Source organism: Drosophila ananassae, chromosome 2L (genome assembly GCF_017639315.1).
Source record: "Drosophila ananassae strain 14024-0371.13 chromosome 2L, ASM1763931v2, whole genome shotgun sequence".
Lineage (NCBI taxonomy): Eukaryota > Metazoa > Arthropoda > Insecta > Diptera > Drosophilidae > Drosophila > Drosophila ananassae.
The window spans coordinates 25057017-25075050 of NC_057927.1; the positions used below are offsets into that span (position 1 = coordinate 25057017).

The 18034-nt window shown below is 41.6% G+C and overlaps 7 protein-coding genes across 10 annotated transcripts; 3 read left to right on the plus strand and 4 right to left on the minus strand.

Moving 5' to 3' along the window:
* Positions 1-363: 363 nt before the first annotated feature.
* LOC6505527 (lysoplasmalogenase-like protein TMEM86A) lies at positions 364-2554 on the plus strand. 4 transcript variants are annotated; one of them, XM_001964723.4, is made up of 4 exons: positions 376-675; positions 1511-1680; positions 1738-1928; positions 1986-2554. In XM_001964723.4, the coding sequence occupies exons 1-4, from the start codon at positions 655-657 to the stop codon at positions 2315-2317; spliced, it is 714 nt and encodes a 237-aa protein (XP_001964759.1). In that variant the 5' UTR covers positions 376-654; the 3' UTR covers positions 2318-2554. The 4 variants fall into 4 exon arrangements, with proteins under 4 accessions (XP_014760697.1, XP_001964759.1, XP_044570249.1 ...); XM_044714314.1 differs by lacking the exon at positions 376-675 and adding an exon at positions 1069-1086; XM_032456490.1 differs by lacking the exon at positions 376-675 and adding an exon at positions 1192-1218.
* Positions 2555-3006: 452 nt separating this feature from the next.
* LOC6505528 (mitotic checkpoint protein BUB3) lies at positions 3007-4241 on the plus strand. Its single transcript, XM_001964722.4, has 2 exons — positions 3007-3311; positions 3367-4241. Exons 1-2 carry the CDS (start codon positions 3120-3122, stop codon positions 4153-4155), a joined length of 981 nt encoding a protein of 326 aa, XP_001964758.1. The 5' UTR covers positions 3007-3119; the 3' UTR covers positions 4156-4241.
* LOC6506000 (pickpocket protein 19) lies at positions 4158-6013 on the minus strand. The gene is made up of 5 exons (XM_001964721.3): positions 5192-6013; positions 4986-5138; positions 4800-4929; positions 4543-4732; positions 4158-4482 (listed from the first exon to the last, which is right to left on the minus strand). The coding sequence occupies exons 1-5, from the start codon at positions 6011-6013 to the stop codon at positions 4248-4250; spliced, it is 1530 nt and encodes a 509-aa protein (XP_001964757.1). The 3' UTR covers positions 4158-4247.
* A 54-nt stretch (positions 6014-6067) lies between these two features.
* Positions 6068-7044, minus strand: LOC6505999 (general odorant-binding protein 99a). Its single transcript, XM_001964720.4, has 2 exons — positions 6616-7044; positions 6068-6528 (listed from the first exon to the last, which is right to left on the minus strand). Exons 1-2 carry the CDS (start codon positions 6652-6654, stop codon positions 6139-6141), a joined length of 429 nt encoding a protein of 142 aa, XP_001964756.1. The 5' UTR covers positions 6655-7044; the 3' UTR covers positions 6068-6138.
* Positions 7045-7376: 332 nt separating this feature from the next.
* Positions 7377-9249, minus strand: LOC6505998. The gene is made up of 6 exons (XM_044714315.1): positions 9068-9249; positions 8419-9010; positions 8210-8359; positions 7979-8159; positions 7689-7925; positions 7377-7630 (listed from the first exon to the last, which is right to left on the minus strand). Exons 1-6 carry the CDS (start codon positions 9247-9249, stop codon positions 7524-7526), a joined length of 1449 nt encoding a protein of 482 aa, XP_044570250.1. The 3' UTR covers positions 7377-7523.
* Positions 9250-9298: 49 nt separating this feature from the next.
* Positions 9299-11512, plus strand: LOC6505529 (pickpocket protein 19). Its single transcript, XM_001964718.4, has 7 exons — positions 9299-9592; positions 9651-10305; positions 10363-10663; positions 10722-10769; positions 10823-10967; positions 11025-11131; positions 11189-11512. Exons 1-7 carry the CDS (start codon positions 9444-9446, stop codon positions 11446-11448), a joined length of 1665 nt encoding a protein of 554 aa, XP_001964754.1. The 5' UTR covers positions 9299-9443; the 3' UTR covers positions 11449-11512.
* On the minus strand, positions 11481-13540 carry LOC6505997 (pickpocket protein 19). Its single transcript, XM_001964717.3, is given in 7 exon segments — positions 11481-11709; positions 11768-11880; positions 11939-12074; positions 12148-12201; positions 12260-12665; positions 12726-13260; positions 13320-13540. Coding segments are annotated over 7 exon segments (1674 nt in total). The 3' UTR covers positions 11481-11500.
* Between the last annotated feature and the right edge of the window lie 4494 nt (positions 13541-18034).

The window sequence follows — 18034 nt, forward strand, 5'->3', positions numbered from 1 at the left end:
TTTGGCCAAGTGAAAGTGTGCAGAGATTGTTGCATTGTTTTGAAAAAGGAAAACGCACCGAGAGAGAAAGCCAGAAAGATAGAGAGAGGGTGGAAAGCAGAGCGCATGCTTCTACTAGATGCTGGAGCTTTTTCGGCGGTCATTTCTCCAAGTTCTTAATTGACCTGTTGCTCGAGAATCGCTCTCTCCCAAGGTGCTCGCTCTCTCCTGTACTCTCTCTCACTCTCTCTCTGTGTGTGATAATAACAAAGGTGGAAAATAATCAATCTGCCCTCCTGTATCTGTATCTGAGTATCTGCAGAGTATGCTGCATGTGCTGCACACTCATGTCCGGCAAACGAATAAAAAACTTTTCACTCTCCAGCTCTCGGCGGCAATCAAAACTTTTAGCGTTGTCCGGCCCCAGTCCAGCGATTCGGACTAAAATTTCTATACTTTTACTTTGACGTTGGCCGCTAGCGAGAAACGTGTTCTTTTGGGTTTTCGGTTCGGTTCGGTTTGCTTCGATTCGGTTCTTTTTATTGCTTTTATTCGCTGAGGGGGCGAGTTGTTTCATTTTGATTATTTTTGAATCCGTGTGAAAGTGCAGCCTGACTTGGCGAACTTAAACTGCCGCTAATAGTTGCAATTAAGCTAAACTAATAATTGGCCGGAATGAGCGACTTTGGGAAATTTGTAAGTGCCAGTGATAGATACTCTATGCCTACAGTATCTGGATGTGAAAACAAAAACCTCAGCTTGGGTCTGCGTGCACTGCGGATGCTTTATCTAACCGCAGAAAGTGGGTCTCTTTGAAAAGAATTGCACAGCTTCGTCCTTGACCTTGCACACTGCCATCCACATCCACAATCCATCTGCCGGAGAGCGCTCTCGGAGCTTCCGCGCTGAAAGCGAAAGTTACCCTTACCCTGGCCATGGTCTTCCTAAGTGCACACCACCTGACCAAGCTCACTAGTAGTACATCCCCCTGGGGTCGAAAATGTTTGGCAGGGGGCAGCTAACCCGCAAACGATTAATCTAATCACTTCGAAAAAGGTTCCACTTTATTAATCGGTTCGGTCGCCGGTGTATTTTGGACTCTTTATGGTTCGACTAGCCATAATCTCTGCGATTATTTTAGGCCCAAGCAACTACTTAAAAAAATAAATTATAAATAAATACCAAGAGATAATATGCAGAGGGTTTTATGAAATATAAAAGTGCATTATGATAATATATGTAATTTTAATATTGTTTGCAACTGAATGATTTAAAAGTTCAAAAGCTATCTGAGGCTTTTCCTCAAATAGATGACTTACTTCCTACTATATTTAACTGATTCACTCAGGTTTCAAGTTACAAGATACAATTTCCTTCAATAAAAAATGAACCCATTTGACTCATTCGATTGATATTATGAAACATAAATCATCAAGCTGTTTTTAACTAAAAACACTTGTTAACAGATTAAGATAAAGATATAATAATGAGTAAATACTAATTAGAAACACATGTTTTACTTTAATTAAAGGCCAAAACACATGGCCCAAAGCTGGTGCCTTTTCTGGTGACCCTTGTTTTTTACTTCTCGCTGGTGCGGAAGGATCCCCAAGGAGAGCTATGGACCACAGTGCTCAAATGCTTGCCCATCTTGGCCTTGGTGTTCTATATTGTGGCCAAAGGATTGTCGCTCAAAAAAGGGTAAGATCACGAAATATTTAAAGATTCGTATAATTTAAGTCTAAAATTGTATTTTAGATACCGTCGCTCGCTTTGGATACTGCTCGGTTTGATCTTTTCCTGCGGCGGTGATGCTCTACTTAATATCAACCTGTTTCCCTTTGGCATGGTATCCTTTGGGGTGGCCCATGTCTTCTATATTAGCGCCTTTGGCTGGAAACCACTAAAGTGGCTAATTGGATTGGTTCTCTATGTGGCCGTTTCACTTTGTAAGCATTTTTTAATGAAAAAGAGATTTTTTACTTTAAAATATTTCCCAATTGCAGTTGTATATTTTGTGCATAAAAAACTGGACGAGATCCTGATAATTGGAGTCCCTATTTATTGTTTCATTATTACCACCATGTTGTGGCGATCCCTGGCCAGAGCTGTGGATGTTAAGAGCTTCTTGGCCATTTTTTGTGCCGTTGGAGCCATTCTTTTTGTAATCTCCGATGCTCTGATCGCAGTCACTATGTTTGTGGGCGTGCCCCTGCCTTGTGCGCGCCTCCAGATCATGATCACCTACTATGCCGCCCAGTTCGCCATTGCGCTAAGCACGGCGGACGAAGGATCCTCAAAGGATCAGTCTCGTTCCTTTCGCAAGAAAATCAAGTGAAGCCAATAATTCCCAATGCTCAACAGTAGAAATCGCATAAATTACATGAACGCAACCACCAAAGTTAGTACTTCCATAGTATCTAGTTTAATGCCAGTTATGTGTGTTTTTTCCGCATCCAAGTAGACTAGTGTAATCCAAGATTTCTCGTGTTTATGTTGATGGATGCGGAGAAGGATTTTCTTAGAGTTTAGTAGATGTTTGTTGAATTAAAATAAACAGAACAATTATATCAAACTACAGCTTCATTTAATTGGGTTGATTGGTTAAATGGGTATTGTCTTTAATACAAAAATTATGATTAATTTTCCTATAAAACAACTAAAAAATAAAGCACTCTTTTAATTTTATAAATTAAAAATTATCGAAATTATGTCATCTAGTCATATATTTTTTTATTATAGTTTTCCAAGTCTTCCCTTTAATTTTAAATAAAGTATTTTGTAACAGCTTTTTAAAGCGCCACCTAGGAATTTTACATAGAGATGGAACTCTGCCGCTGCAATTGGGACTCACGCACACATGTGGCAACACTTAGTATAATAATAGAAGTATTATATAAAAATGCAAAGGTTAATGCACATTTTACGTCGTCAAAAGACATGTTTTCGGTAACAATATCATAAAATTACAATACGAAAATCTGTAATGTATAACAACATATTTATGTTTTCTATTCCCTACTGGCATCACTGTTCTGCGCAATTTTTCAACACTGTGCGACGCCGGCTGAGGAGTTTTTTCGGCGCTCAATTATTGCATTTTTTGTTTTTAGATAATATTTACTGGTCAATTCGACACAATGCGACCCCCAGAGTTCAAGCTTAACAACCCGCCTGAGGATCTGATCTCGGCGGTGAAATTTGGCCCCAAGTCTAACCAGTTCATGGCGGCGTCCTCGTGGGACGGAACTCTCCGCTTCTACGATGTGTCGTCGAATCAGATGCGTCAAAAATTCTTGCAGGATGCACCTATATTGGACTGCGCCTTTATGGTGAGTACATAGCTATATTCGTGGTGAAGCTCCACACTAACTGCCTGGCTTCTAGGACATTGTTCACGTAGTCAGCGGCTCGCTGGATAATCAGCTCCGCCTGTTCGATGTGAACACCCAAACGGACAGTATTGTGGGTGCCCACGAAGAGCCCATCAGGTGCGTGGAGCACGCTGAATATGTCAACGGCATACTTACCGGCAGCTGGGACCGGAATGTTAAGCTGTGGGATATGCGTGAGAAACGCTGCGTCGGCACCTATGAACAGAACAACGGAAAAGTGTACTCCATGTCGGTGATCGATGAGAAGATCGTGGTGGCAACCTCCGATCGCAAGGTTCTTATTTGGGATCTGCGCAAGATGGACAGCTACATCATGAAGCGCGAATCCTCTCTCAAGTACCAGACCCGCTGTATTCGATTGTTCCCCAACAAAGAGGGCTACGTAATGTCTTCCATTGAGGGTCGAGTGGCCGTAGAGTACCTGGACCATGATCCCGAAGTGCAGCGCCGCAAGTTCGCCTTCAAGTGCCACCGGAATAGGGAGCAAAACATTGAACAAATCTTCCCGGTCAATGCCCTGAGTTTCCACAATGTTTACCAGACATTCGCCACCGGTGGCTCAGATGGCATTGTAAACATTTGGGATGGCTTTAACAAGAAGCGTCTGTGCCAGTTCCACGAGTACGACACTTCCATTTCCACCCTTAACTTCAGCTCTGATGGTAGCGCCTTGGCCATCGGTTGCTCCTATTTGGATCAACTGCCGGAGACACCAGCCACCGTGCCACATCCAGCGATTTATATACGGTATCCCACAGATCAGGAAACCAAGCAGAAATAGTGTACCTTTCGAATAAAGGAGAAAGGTCTCCTAATTGAATTGTTTATTATCGGTCAGAGTAAATATATATGTATTGGTATAAGCTACTTGATCTACGACTTGCATTTTTCATATCTACTTTTCAGGCGGGTCCATAGTATCTTTGTCAAGAGGACGCCTAGTTCCACAAAACTCAGAGCAGAAGCTCCCATGTACAGGCTTATAATGCCGCCAAAGTTAGCCAACAAATCGAGGTCGGTATATTTTAGTTTGGTGATGATTTTGGTCATAACACGCTGGCCATAATATACTTGGGCTCTAATCAGACTATCCGTGGAATTTTTGGGACTTGAAAAGGAGAGGAAGAACGAGGTTTTTAAAGTAGAAGTATTTTAACTTTTAACTTACTAGTTTAACTTTCGCACATTGAGGGTCATTTGGTATTGCCGAGAATTGCAGTTGTCGGGACAGTCGCAGAAATGCCCTCGCCTGGAGTCATTGATGTATTTGTCCTGGTCTCGAGTCTTTGAGTAGCTAAAAATGTCTGAATTGGCAGCCAAGCATTGCCCATCAGTCACTGCACATTCCCGAACGCCACCTGAAAGAGTATCACTTCAGATAGCTATGTAAATTGGGGTGAAAAGTTTTCTTTAATCGAAAGTCACCAATTGGAGGTAGAAACACCGGCGAGGTACAATTGCAGGTGTTAAGTACCACATGATGAAGGCATACGGCCAAGCAATTTTCTCGATTATAGGGTAGACTGCTGTTTCTATACATTGGATTCTTTTCACTCTAGAAATAAACTTTTAACCTCAATTTGTATTTTAAGAGAGCATATATCAACTAACATCGAAGTAGCAACGCCTTTTAATGGGACTCATAAAGAGGGTATTTGTGGATGTCTCCACCACACTGGGATGCACTGCCACAAAGTTCTCGGTGTGCGGGTAGAGATGATACATCATCTTGTTCGACCACTGTCTTGGCTGCTTGATCATCAGCTGAAGCAAAGACTTATAAACTTTATGTTGGAACAATTTGAAACCCAGCTTACATTCATTCCGAAAGGAATCCTAGAGCCTTCCCGCACAAAGGCATAGCTTACGTTCAGCGTAAACTTAAGACCCGATTCCTCGCCGGCAGTACTTAGCCTGTAGGGATAGAATTTATTGGTCAACTGTATCTTCTGCGAGTGCTCGGAGATCAGGGAATTGAACACCAGGCACTGGCCCTTCTCCGTTTGCTCTGGTACGAATAGCTTGCAGCAATCATAGGGAGTTTCGTCAAATTCGCAGGAATCTTTCACAAAAAGCTCATCACATCTGTACGCCAGATAGTTTATCAACTTCATCATGGACATGGAACCTAGTACCGTCAGATTTCTCTTGGAAAGGACACTTGCACTCCTGAAGTTTTCGAACGAAGTCAGTTCCAAGACGGTTAGCAGTTCGTGAAACGAGTCCCGAAGTTCCTGGTCTGGATTTCGAGGCAGGAAACGCTTCATGGCACTTTCAGCCCGCTCCCAGTTGACATGGCTCCAAGGACAGACGGCCACCGCAGGAAACTCAATGTGGTAAACTGGCAGTTGGGTGGTTTCTATCAGGCTAACCAGAACTTGTTCGTCAAGACGAGCCCTCAGAACGGAGTACATGCTCAAGCCGCCAATGGTGGCTGCCAGGACAATGGCTAGCCACAAGGACCGCTGCCAGAGATGCCGTTCTTCGATGACATGCAGCATGCCATGGATAGTGGAATGTATCAAGGATTGCCGTAATCTCTCCAGGCACTTATTCGTCGGCGGCCTCTTCTTAAACCGCTGCAAGCCCTGACCACGACCGAGACGCGGTGCCACAAGTTCTCTGGTGTAGAAGAACATCACAATTGAGGTGCTTTGAGTGGAATTGGGGCTCAAAAAGCGAAATTAATTGAGTACCTTGTCGAAAAGTGAATGTGTTTATTAACTAAATTGATGCTTATTAGTAACTACGGCTAATCAACCCTCTAGGACTTGGGGGCCAGGCTCTTTTTGATCTGCTCCAGGTTGTTCGTCAGCAGGCAAGTGGCTCCGCGGTAGGCCCACTCGCAGGCATTGGAGCCCTGTTCGTTCTTGTCGATGCACTGGGCCAATTTCTCGTGGGCAACGCTATCATGGTCGGCGTGAGTGCCCACCAGTTGCTGGTGGACATTCTCCACGTTGAAACCATTCTCCACATCGAAGAGGCCCCACTTGGTGAAGACGCACTTGAGGTAGCACTGGGTCTTGGGGTCGTTGGGGTACTCCCACTTGGTGAACTTCTCAACGAGATCGGCAGGAACAGCCAGTTCCTTGACGCACTCCTCCCGGTAGCTCAGCATGTCGTGGCGGTTCTTGACCACGTAATCAGCCGAGGCCTATAACAGCAGGGAAGAAATAAATTATAATTTTTAGGTCAAATCCGTAGGATTATCAGACAGGGTTCAACTGGGCCACACACTCACCAGGCTAATCAGCACACAGATGACGACAAAGACCTTCATTTTGGGACTATATTTCCGACTGCTATCTCCGACGAATGAACGAAGACTGTGTCTGCCCCTTGCCAGACACCTGATATTTATACCCCTCCGTTGGGACCGATCCAGGGAGTGGACTTGGTACCTGCTCGTCGATCTCTAAGGGAGGCACCACAACGTGAGATTATGCTCCCCTATTTGGATTATTTATGCTGCCGATTCTTTTGTGAACCCGGCATTCAATTTCAACTGGTGTGATGTGTGAGTGGCCAAGTGGACAACAATGAATTTGTTGATGCCATCCGATAACCCAAAGTTCGTCGCAGATGTTGACATGACCACCTCTCTCCCCTTTAATCTCTGCCAAATGGTCCCTTAATCTGTTTTACGTTTTGCAAATAAAAATAATTAAATTATAATTAATATTTCAAACATTGTTGACAAACAAAGTTCAGACACTGATGTAAAGAACACATCTTTTAAATTTAAAAACAAAATACTACTCCTATTTATAATAATACTTAAAAAATCAAAGCTTGTGCCTTTAAAGAAATATGAATTTAAACATTTCCTTTGTATGGATTAGTTTAAATTTTTCCAAGTGCAGTTGAACAAACCTTATGGATTTTAATATGTGAACACTAAACCCTCCGATAACCTATAATTTTATTATGTCTGGTTGGGGGCTGCACTTGAAAATTTTCCACTGCCTCAGCAGGTAGTTGAACTAAAAACCATTTTCCAAATGCGTTTTTGTTCTGGATTTATTTGTGTGAGAAGAGTGTGTTGTATTTTTTAATTTTGTTTGTGATTACAGGTAAGGAAACGTGAGAAACCAGATGCTGGCTGGCTGGTTACGATGGAAGATCGAGAGATTGGAGAGCAGTTCCATTTCAGTTAGGTTGGGACAATCGACAGCAAGCGAAGCGATCCAGAATGCTATTGAAAACGCCCAGAACAGAAACACCCATAATCAGACCTGCTATTCCGCCATAGGACACTGGGGTAACAAAAACAAAAGGTTAAAATCGAAATAAAGAATCAGGAACCGAACTTACCCATCAAATCAATGAGGGTGAATCGCAGCATGGAACGGTACGAGAAAAGGGTCTCCTCCTGGAAATAAACATCTATTTCGATTTCCGACGAGTGACTGGTGTAGGTGCTCAGTTTTTCTGTGTAAGTAGAGGTGTGGTACTGGGTGTGATCGCATAGGGGAAAGCATCCACAGTCCACAGTAGTAAAGGTATTATCTCTGGACTCTTCGATAATGTTGCTCATGGAAAATAGTGAAACTATATTATTTTTAACTAAATGGCTTAAATTTTGAATTGTATAGTTAACTCACGTTTGTGACTGTTAATACAAGCCAGATCTTCCAAGTTACACGGATGACTATCCTCTTTTTCTTCGACTTGGGTAATATTTTCACCTATGGCAGCCATTGGTAGAACGCAGCGACACTTCTTCAAAAGATACCTCATGTGACACAAGTAGATACAATACGAACGTGAAACTAATTCTTCGCCCTGCAAAATTAAGAGTTTATATAGGTCTGAAAAAATAATATATGATTTACTGGGAAATAACAACGACGCATAGCCAGCGGTCGAGCTTTAACATCTAATTCGGCCGTAAAACGGAGAGGTTCTACAGGAACTACAATACGATCCTCTGAAGAATAGTCTACTTTCATGCCCAGATATTGGGAGGGCTCGTGTACAATCACCTAAAGAAAGTCAGGTGATTAGATTTGTAGCTTATGTCAGTTAGATATTGTTTACTCACCCCCACCGACTTTAAATCAAATAAACTTTGTTTCCGATTTATTTTCACGTTCAAGCCACTCAAAGATCCAGAGAAGGCCACCGACCAGGGCCACGTTTTATCGGCATTTATGGCCAATTCAGAGTTAAAGACATAGGCATATCCTTGAAAGGTTTTGGTGGTTCGAAACAGATCGCAGCAATTCATTGGCTTTCGCCTCCAACTGCATTCGGTAAAAAACATAGCACAATTGAGCTGCCAAGAATTTGAAAATCCCCAACCATACGGATCCAAACCCTGGAATTCCGAGAACTCTGTGAAGTTATTTTCAGTGAGTTTATAGGAATCATCAGTATTCCAAAGGACTGATTGTAAATAGTTGTAGGCCTTGGTGATGCGTTGGAATTTTTTAGTACTTTCATTTGTTGATACTTCTATTGTAGATAACTTGATTGGCATAATGGTTACGGCCGGAAAATTGATCTCGGAAACATGCATATCGGTTCTTTCTATAGATGTCTGCACCCAAAAGTAGAAATAACGCTCCGACGACAGGATACACACATAGGCGGTGCCCAAGGTCAACATCATTATAAGGGGAAGGCGGGAGTACCTCGAGGGGAATTAAATATTTATACACATTTCAGTGTCAGTGTAAAGGATAACTTACCTCCTGGCTGTGGCCCAACAGCTTTCTTCTTTTTTCTTCTTTTTCTGGTCATCATCATTACTTTCGAAGGACATTGCAGACTTGCACACAACTTCGCCCATTTCGCTCCACATTTGGACTGCCAAAGCTGGGAAAATTGCGTCTAATTGGCAGGTCGACTGGCTAATCAGTGACTGGGACATCCACTTTTGTCACCAAACTTATCAATAACCGGAAACATAACTACTCAATTACAAAGCCTGGGCCGGTAATGGATAGGCTATCGTACAAAAAATGTCACCGCCTCAATTACAAGTCCAACTATCTGGATTAGAGCCATAAAAGGGTTCATCGGGCTTGGGAGCAGAGTTCAGTGATTGAGTGTCTCGCCACCAGAATGGCTAAAAGGGAAAAGGCGACAGAGGCAGGAAGTTCCAGCAAAGGATTTGGGGTTTTGTCGAAGGAATACTTTCGAATGTACTGCGAGAAGACAAATATCCACTGTATTCGTTATTTGTATGATCCCCAGTTGCACAATGTGGAAAAGTGAGTGTAAATCAAAGTTAAAACTCCTAAAAATAATTTTTATAAAATTATTATTCAGACTTATTTGGGGTATCCTACTCATCATCAGCATTGCCCTGTGCTGGTTCTTTTACTTGATGCTCTCGGAACGTTTTGTGTCCCAGAAGCTGCAGACTGTGGTCCATGATCCGCAATATCCTGTGTTCCTGGTCGAGTTTCCTGCCGTAGGGATTTGCACGGACAACCGAATAAATTGGAGCCGACTGGAGGCGGCCAAAAATCAATTTCTGCCGGCCAATTCCAGCGCGGAGATAGTCGAGAGTTTCTCCGTTCTGGTCAGCAGATTAGAAACCCTTCGGTTCGGTGACTTTGTAACCAATTTGTCCCAATTGGAAGATGACAACCTGGAGGCAGTTTCATTTGTGAATCTAACCTCCTTGGCCTTTTTCATGACCCTCAGTTGCGAGGACATGCTGGTGAAAAATTCCTGTCGTTGGCGAAATTCCCTTTTCGATTGCTGCGAATACTTTGTGATGGAGAAAACAGAGTACGGATTCTGTTTAGTATTCAATTCCGATATTTCGCCACGATCTAAAGAAATTAAGAAAAGGGAGGGCGTTAATTTTTATCCTCGACATAATGCCATGGCAGGTCAGAGTACGGGCTTGAATTTCGATTTGGTGCTGAATGAGAGCTTTAAAAGGCCGAATTCCGAAGCCAACGATAACGTCTATGTAAGGATATCACCCTTAGAGCAAAATTAAAAATGAATAATCATGTTTTCTTAATAGATAATGATTAAGAAGCCGGATCAACTTAATAATGTAATCTATTCCATGACGCAAAACACCGAGACTTATGTAACAGTGCGTCCGGACTTGACTTGGACGGATGACAGTACCCGTAGTATTCCACCAGAGCGCAGGAATTGTCTCTTTGCAGAGGAGCAATCGGAGCTAGATTCCCACGATTCGGCCAAAAGATTTGGTAAACCTTTTCAGCTCACAAACTGCTTGAATCGATGCCACGAATCCTACCTGATTCAGATGTGCAACTGCTCCCTTCCCATATTCTTTCTTTACAATCACAAGGGTTAGTTTCAAATACACTCTAAGAAAATAGGAATACTTATAGATTTATATTTTTACAGTGAAAGAATGTGACTCGGTTAGCTTGCGCTGCCTGGCTCGGCATAATGGTTAGATTTATTTTTCAACATAGTTTTTATACAATATCAGCTCTTTTTTAAAGACATTTTCAGTTACGACAAACGAAGAGACGAGGATGCCCTGTTCAGTGCCACGAAACCTGGGATGACCTGTTCCTGTTTGGTGAACTGCTACCTGCTCGAATACTACACTGCCACAACCACGCTGCCGTTGCCTGACCGTAGAATGTAGATTAAACTTACTGTCTTTAGTTTTCTTATGAAAAAACGAACACCTTTTTACAGTCCCAAGGATCCGCATCAGAAACTCTTCAAGGTTGATGTACACTACCAGGTGGAAACAATGCCTTTGTTTCGAACTAGTCTGGAGTTTACCATTATTGATTTGATTGGTATTGATTTATGTTATACGGATATATAAAATTTATATTATAACTACATTTTAACAGCAAATCTAGGTGGAATCTTTGGCCTCTGCTTAGGCGCTTCCATGGTCAGTGCCTTTGAACTAATTTACTATTTAACCGTGGGTCTGGCCATGCATCTCTACGACAACCACTACTACGGAGTTTTAAATAAACAAATAAAAATGCAATGGCTTTCTTTCAAAAGATACCTTAAAAACGAAGTCGGTCACTTAGCAGATAATCCTGGGAATCAAAAAGCGAAATTAAGGCATCCTTCTGACCAAAGAAAGAATGCTTGGTAACGAAAATGATTCATATTTATTTAATGATATTATACAATATACTCTCTCTTTACTAATATCTGTATTTGATTGGTGTTATTTTTTTCGGGCCCAACTGTATGTTAATGATGGGAGTGTGGGTTTTAGTTTCGTTTGATGTCTCATCCAATTTCCTATCGCCGTGCAAGTACAAAAATAAGCCAATGGTGAAGTAATAAATTAGCTCAAAAGCACTTAAGAGCGAGGCTCCTAGAAATAATCCAATTATGCCACCAAAACTAGCTGAAATAAGAACCGAAATATAGTTTAATTTTTAAGAATTTTAAAGGGTTTAACTTACCCAAAAGTTCTACAAAAGTGAAACGCATTGTAGTTTGATATTGAATAAACCAACCGGATTGAAAAAAAACTTCTATCCGCATTGTTCCCAAATCGGTTTCAGTGTCATTGTTACTGAAAAAAATGTCAATTATTTTTGAGATTTTTATAGGTTTAAGGATAAGCTCCTTACTCTATTGACGTGCTGGAGAAGACTCTATCAAAAATCAATTGTTTACAGCTGGTGAAGCAGTCTCAAATCATGCTTTCTTTACTAATATTATCCACATAGTCCTTTTCCTCGGGATGTCTTTCAGTACTGAATATAACTAGCAGTTTGTTTATATATTTAAATTTTAAATTTTAAGGGCTTATATTTGAGTAATTAAAAATAAAACTTACGTCTGTTGTCATAGAGACACTTGAAGTCGGATGCTTTGCAGACAGTAAAGTTATCTGAGGATTGACTTGATAAATTAAATATTAAACAGCATACATATAGTTATTTATTTACCTTTATCGGTGACGGGAAAGAAAATTGATGGAGAACACTTGCACAAATCAACAACATGCTCTTGGTGGCATTTGCTGCGACAGTTTCCCATCCAATACTCAAAACCAGGAAGGTTTTTATATGCAGGATGGTTAATTTCGTCCGCAAATAGGCATCGCCTTACTTCCGGTGTAACTGAACGGGTTCGTTCATCAGTGTCCGTAAGCCGAGGCGCAATACTGACACGGGTATGCGCCTCATGTGGCACGAGGCGTACCACATCGCTCCACTGTTGCGGCTGCTTAATCATCAAGAATACGCCACGTCTGCCGCGGGTAATCAAGGATCTATTGAGTCGCAGAAAAACATCCAATCCAGAACCCTCGCCAAATTGGGCGGTTCGTAATGGATAATACTTATTTTCTTTCTGTTTAAAGTTAAGCTTAAGAATCTCGAATTATATTTATAGGCTTCGAAAAAAACTCACCGCCTTTGTCCTAGATTCTGGACTTATCTCCCCATTAAAAACATAACACAACCCCGACTCTGTAAACTGCAGTTCGAAATAATCACAACAGTTTATGGGATTACCTTTCCATCGACACGAGAAGATTAAATGCTCGCATTTAACCTGAATATATTTAAAGACTTCAGCCAAATCCAATCCATTCAGCAGGTGAAGGTCAGCAGTCAGAGATTCATTGGAAAAGAATCTTGACATTTCCCCCAAGCGATTTAAGTGCGGATCGGATGCAGCATAAAAGAATTTAATGAAGATGTCCTTTTGAATGTCGGATACATTGCCGCCCAGGAAGTGGGAAGTAGCTTCGTTCTCCAGAACAATCCAGTTCATTCTGTTCCTCGGACAAAGGCCAATCGATGGAAATGGAACGCGGAAAATCGGAAGCATCGAGTTTCTGATGGTAGTTTGAATTCTTATTGATTGGTACAGGTTATTCAGATCAACATAGACCACAATGGCACCAATGCTGGTGGTTATGAGAATCAAAAGCCAAATGATTCTATAAAAATAATAAAAATGTATTCTGATTTTGAATAAAAGAATAAACTTTATTCCTACCTTTCAAACTTTTTCATTTTGGGGTCTGCCAAATACCTGATACCGTGAACTGAGGATATCATAGCATATTCCTTTAAATAGGGCCATAAAAGCCCTATTTTATGTTTTAAGCTTCTGACTTTAGTCACAGGCTGTGGCTGCGGCTTGGAAAGTTCCAATTTTTCGCCATAACTCCCATAAATTGGCCGCCTTGGCCTGGGAAATTCCTTGGGATAAATCATCACTTGGCTGCCCTAGGATAAAAATATCTTAGTTGTGATTCCCGCGGCGGTTGTTAACATATTAGGAATTCAAATTAAATTTTGGCGTCGAAGAAAACCTTCGCCGCATTGAACTCAATCAAAAAGCAATTATTCGAAGTGGTCAGGGGGATGGCAGGCCGGCGGGTAACCAGTCTGCGACTGGTACTCTTACCCAAGCAAAGCTTAAATCACGCACACAATTAACACTTGAATGCGGGGGAGTGAGACTGGCAGGACTAAAAGTGGACAAGGACGAGCAACTTGTTTACTCAACTCAATTCAGGCGAAGGACAGTGGTTACTGCACAGCATTTTTAGCCACTTATTGATCGTTTTGCGGGATTAAGAACTAATCATAGTAAAAATATATATATATATATAGTCTCTATGTTTAAACATTATGAAATGTATAAGACCCTGCATTTTTTGAGTACAATTTTAAGGAAAAATACCCACTGTCCAGAGACTGAGGGTGAACGGAAGTCAGCTGTCCATTGGCAGCGTAATCCTCCGCTGACCCGACTGTTTGTTCGTTCATTAAACGGACCTCCTAAGAGCCAAGGAGGAGTCTGCGTTACTTTTTATTGAGTGCTGGTCAAAAGCCATTGGATGGGGTATGGGCAGGGAGATGGGGATGGGAATGGGGATGTCGGGCAAATGTCGGACATTCTTGTCCCACTCAGTCTGTTTGTCTGTCACCCCAATTGTTTTGTGTAAACAACTGAAAATATTTTCGATTTATCATTGCGTGCATTCCATGTCCTTGTCAAATGTCTTCTTCGATTGCCGGACGACCATCGGGATCTTTGTGGATTGGTAGCGTGATTTATTTGTCCGCCAAACTATGCCACAAGTTTTGGATTTGATTTTCTCGAATTTATCGAACTAAAAGTGGGGAATTGAAGTCAACTTAGGAGGGAATCCGCTCCTGATCACAAAAACAGGCGATAGACTCACAGACATGTGTAAGCCTGCTAATCCCAGCATTATGGACAACCCGATTGGTTCCCAATTAGCGTTGTGTCAATCAAACATGGTTTGCCTCGCTCTGCCGGGACATTGAATGCCAATTGATTTGCGCGATGGCTCCCAATTTTTGGCAATTGCTCGCGGCCTAAGAGTGGTTTTGAAAACCGCACCGGGGTAAATGGAAATTTCGAAAATTTTCCGCCTGATTGATGGCTATTAATCTAGGTATATCGTTCGTATAATTGACAGTTGAATGAGTCATCAGCAGAATGTGGATGTTTCACAAAATTAGCCACAATTGAGATAACAAAAATCTATCCAAATGTAGAGATCCAATATTAAATACACATAACTTTTTATTTATAGCTTGCTTATACAAAAGCTAAATTTATTTTAATGACTCTTCTGTTTTAGACTTTTAATTCCTTTTAAGAGCATTGCGCCTAAAGCGTTTATCCTGAAAACTGATTCCTTACACCATAAATTTGATCCCCGAAAAAACTGTGAAGGCATCGATTCACAGGACTTAAGCCCTTCGGGCTGCGAATTGTAACTTCCATCCTTCTTCATTACACACAGTTGCCGGGAAACACTCCCCGAGTGAAATCTTCTGATGAGTAGTTATAAATAAAATTTCCTCAAAATATACACGCACGCACACATGACATAAAATCGACTCCGGCCAGACGTTAATGACTTCCGCTTTCCCTCGGAAACTTTCAGTTTTACTTTCACTTTAACTTGGTATCCTGGCGCGTGTGCAACAATTTCGTTTCATCATCATCCTCGACGCTGGGTTCAAGTTCATGTGGCCTATTAAGCGCAGACAACATTAATGGTCAGTGGCGTGCAAGAAGGGGACTTTAAATTTCTTAAGCCATTCTGAAAAAGTATATATTTTTTTACAAAATAAATAAAACATTTCAATTCTATCACTGAATTGTTTTAACTGATTTATAATAATTGCATTTGAAAAATACCAAGAAATATTAAGGAAAGTCTGAATGTTTTCCGAGAATCCTTTTCTGCAAGAGTCCTGTGTACGCCACTGCATCACCGCATCCTCGAGCCGAATGTCGGGGCAAGCGAAAAAGGAAAGGACCGGCAATCCCGAATCAGACTCGTAGAACGAGTTTTGTTGCCCGCCCGTTCAAAATTCAATCTCACTTTTATGAGGCAACAGAAACGTGACAAGCCGCCGACTGTCACCGTCGCCGTCACCCAAGAGTGACAGGATCAAGGAGCCAGGGAAAGGGGTAACGGCAGGACTTTCTCCCTGAATGTTGCCAACTGCCAGTTAGACTGTCAAGTGTCTGGCAGAATGCCATTTAAATATGCAAATTCGGTTTAAAACGAACTTTAACTCGTTCGCTGCCTCGCTAATTTGCATGTTTCGCACCGCGGCATTGTCTTCATTTCGGGGCTTGGTGTCTTCTAACTGCTTCGTAATTGCGTTTATATTTTGATGGTTAAATCCTGGCGAAACCGAGCCAAGTCAAGCCGAGCCATGCTCGAGAAAATTCTAGGCTCCATCACTTCCGCTCGCCGGAGCGAAAGACTCAAAGCTGCCATAAACAAGCCGAGTAATGCGTGTTAATTATTTAATAATATTAAAGGATTACAAGCCATGAACCCGAACCGCCATTTGCCATTTTGCCTGATTGATGAGGCCAACATTTAAGCCACTCCCCACCTCCCAACCCACCTACTGTCCCACCCACCATTTTGAACAAGTATTTGCCATTGATGGGACGCCTGTCAAACGGCCAAGGCTGTTGACTTGCTTGAGCCTCGGGAAAGGTGTTTTGTTTTATATCCATAGTGGGAGAAGTCGAGGATAGGGACACGTAAAAGGACTACGAGTCAGTAGATATTCTCTGCCACCCGCAACGCTTGTCGCTTGCAAGTAATTTGAATAATTTTCTGAAGAAGTGCAAAATTTGCATATGAAATCTGCAATCTCGCATGCTGCAAGGCGGCAGGGGGACAAGAGTTTTTCCACACATTTGCAGCGGCAGCTGCATTGACTCAGAAGCATTCAGGCAGCAGGAAGTTGGCACTGCTCTTGATTCAGGTCCTTCGAAGCAGTTAAAGAAAACATGTCATCGAATTGTGGTCTACTATATGATTATTCTCGTGAAAGTTCGATAAGTCTTTAGAGTTGATAGCACCCGAAAACAGAGACCATCTGCACACTTGAATTGAAAGCCCTTGATGGCCAACTTTTTTCTCAGTGAGTCAGTTATCCTGCGGGGTCGACGGGTGGCTGGGCGAGATGCTTTTAACTTGTCTATGCAAATGCAAATGTTTGTACGCAATCGAGGAATAAACAAATGTGCTCCCAGTGTGTGTGCGGGAAGTGTGTTTGTGCGTTTGCCCTTGTCGAGCTGTTCGCTTTTCGAAAAAAGTTTGCTTTTACGAAACCCAATGTGAGTTATGGGCGGAAGAAAATTAAGAAAACTTCATATAATTGATGTCATGCATTTTTAATCTCATTCCAACCGACTTTCCATTTGCATTTTCCTATTTTGGTTTCATCTTAGTATTTCTTTTAGTTTCGTTTCGGTTCGGTTCGCTTGACGATTTCAAAAACTAAATATGGTATATTTTTGCGTATATATTAGAATTCTTTTTTGGAGAATGATAGCACTTAAGCTCTCAATTAAAACATTTTGTAGGGGTGCTTAAACTGATTTCGTACAACTGCTGTTCACAAATGTAAATATTATGGCTTTCCTCGTCATTTTAATTACTTCTCGTAGACGGAATTTCTTAATTTGGTGCTCTTCACACATCCAGAATGTGAAGAAAATAATAAAAACGCTCTTTACACATGCAAAATGCAATAAATGAGAGGAGAATGCACTGTGCCAAGCATCAAGTAGCAAAAGGATGCCAGGACACCCCAAAGCTTGTAGAAATTCGACCGTGCCCCGTGTGTGTGTGTGTGGGTGTCAGGGGAGCTCGCACAATTTAAACCCAGAGTATTTAATTAGAAAGTTTGCTTAACAACTTTTTAAATACCTAATGTGTGAATGTGCTGCACAAGTATTTTGTGTGCCACATTTTTCCCTTGGAATTTTTGTGTCAAAAATAACAAAGAATGAGGGAAAAAAGGGTTTCAAATAGCATCGAAAATTGATGGATTAGCTAAGGAATGCTGAATAATATTTATTACACTGCGACAAATAACATTGCTTAATATTTAAATTATTGTAAAATAATTTGACTCTTTAATAAAATATAAAACATTGAAAAAATAATTAGTTTCTGGCCAAAATAAACTAATCTGTACTGAGTTTAGAAAGTTTATTTTTAAAAAACCCTCTGAAACGCTCCTGGCTAAAACTGTTCTACAACTCAGAGGATGTGGGCCATATAACAGTCTGGCGCCTGCGTGAAAATGGCCAAGAATTTTGGCGCCAAGCGAACAGCTGAGCAAAAGCCGGGCTCCGGCTCGTAACGAAAGCAAAATGCTTCAGCCGAACGTGATGCCCACAAAAGT

Excerpts from the sequence above, each read along its gene's own strand:
- LOC6505527 (XM_014905211.3), top strand. The coding sequence starts at position 655 with ATGAGCGACTTTGGGAAATTT. Across the intron at positions 676-1,510 it reads TGAGCGACTTTGGGAAATTT|GCCAAAACACATGGCCCAAA; the intron begins GTAAGTGCCAGT and ends CTTTAATTAAAG. Across the intron at positions 1,681-1,737 it reads GGATTGTCGCTCAAAAAAGG|ATACCGTCGCTCGCTTTGGA; the intron begins GTAAGATCACGA and ends ATTGTATTTTAG.
- LOC6505999 (XM_001964720.4), bottom strand. The coding sequence starts at position 6,654 with ATGAAGGTCTTTGTCGTCATCTGTGTGCTGATTAGCCTG. Across the intron at positions 6,529-6,615 it reads TCTGTGTGCTGATTAGCCTG|GCCTCGGCTGATTACGTGGT; the intron begins GTGAGTGTGTGG and ends CTGCTGTTATAG.
- LOC6505998 (XM_044714315.1), bottom strand. The coding sequence starts at position 9,249 with ATGTCCCAGTCACTGATTAGCCAGTCGACCTGCCAATTAGACGCAATT. Across the intron at positions 8,360-8,418 it reads TTGATTTAAAGTCGGTGGGG|GTGATTGTACACGAGCCCTC; the intron begins GTGAGTAAACAA and ends GACTTTCTTTAG. Across the intron at positions 8,160-8,209 it reads TGCGTCGTTGTTATTTCCCA|GGCGAAGAATTAGTTTCACG; the intron begins GTAAATCATATA and ends TTAATTTTGCAG.
- LOC6505528 (XM_001964722.4), top strand. The coding sequence starts at position 3,120 with ATGCGACCCCCAGAGTTCAAGCTTAACAACCCGCCTGAGGATCTGATC. Across the intron at positions 3,312-3,366 it reads TATTGGACTGCGCCTTTATG|GACATTGTTCACGTAGTCAG; the intron begins GTGAGTACATAG and ends CCTGGCTTCTAG.
- LOC6505529 (XM_001964718.4), top strand. The coding sequence starts at position 9,444 with ATGGCTAAAAGGGAAAAGGCGACAGAGGCAGGAAGTTCCAGCAAAGGA. Across the intron at positions 9,593-9,650 it reads CAGTTGCACAATGTGGAAAA|ACTTATTTGGGGTATCCTAC; the intron begins GTGAGTGTAAAT and ends ATTATTATTCAG. Across the intron at positions 10,664-10,721 it reads CTTTCTTTACAATCACAAGG|TGAAAGAATGTGACTCGGTT; the intron begins GTTAGTTTCAAA and ends ATATTTTTACAG.
- LOC6506000 (XM_001964721.3), bottom strand. The coding sequence starts at position 6,013 with ATGTTCTTCTACACCAGAGAACTTGTGGCACCGCGTCTCGGTCGTGGT. Across the intron at positions 4,930-4,985 it reads AAAGGCGTTGCTACTTCGAT|AGTGAAAAGAATCCAATGTA; the intron begins GTTAGTTGATAT and ends GTTTATTTCTAG. Across the intron at positions 4,733-4,799 it reads GGTGTTTCTACCTCCAATTG|GTGGCGTTCGGGAATGTGCA; the intron begins GTGACTTTCGAT and ends ATACTCTTTCAG.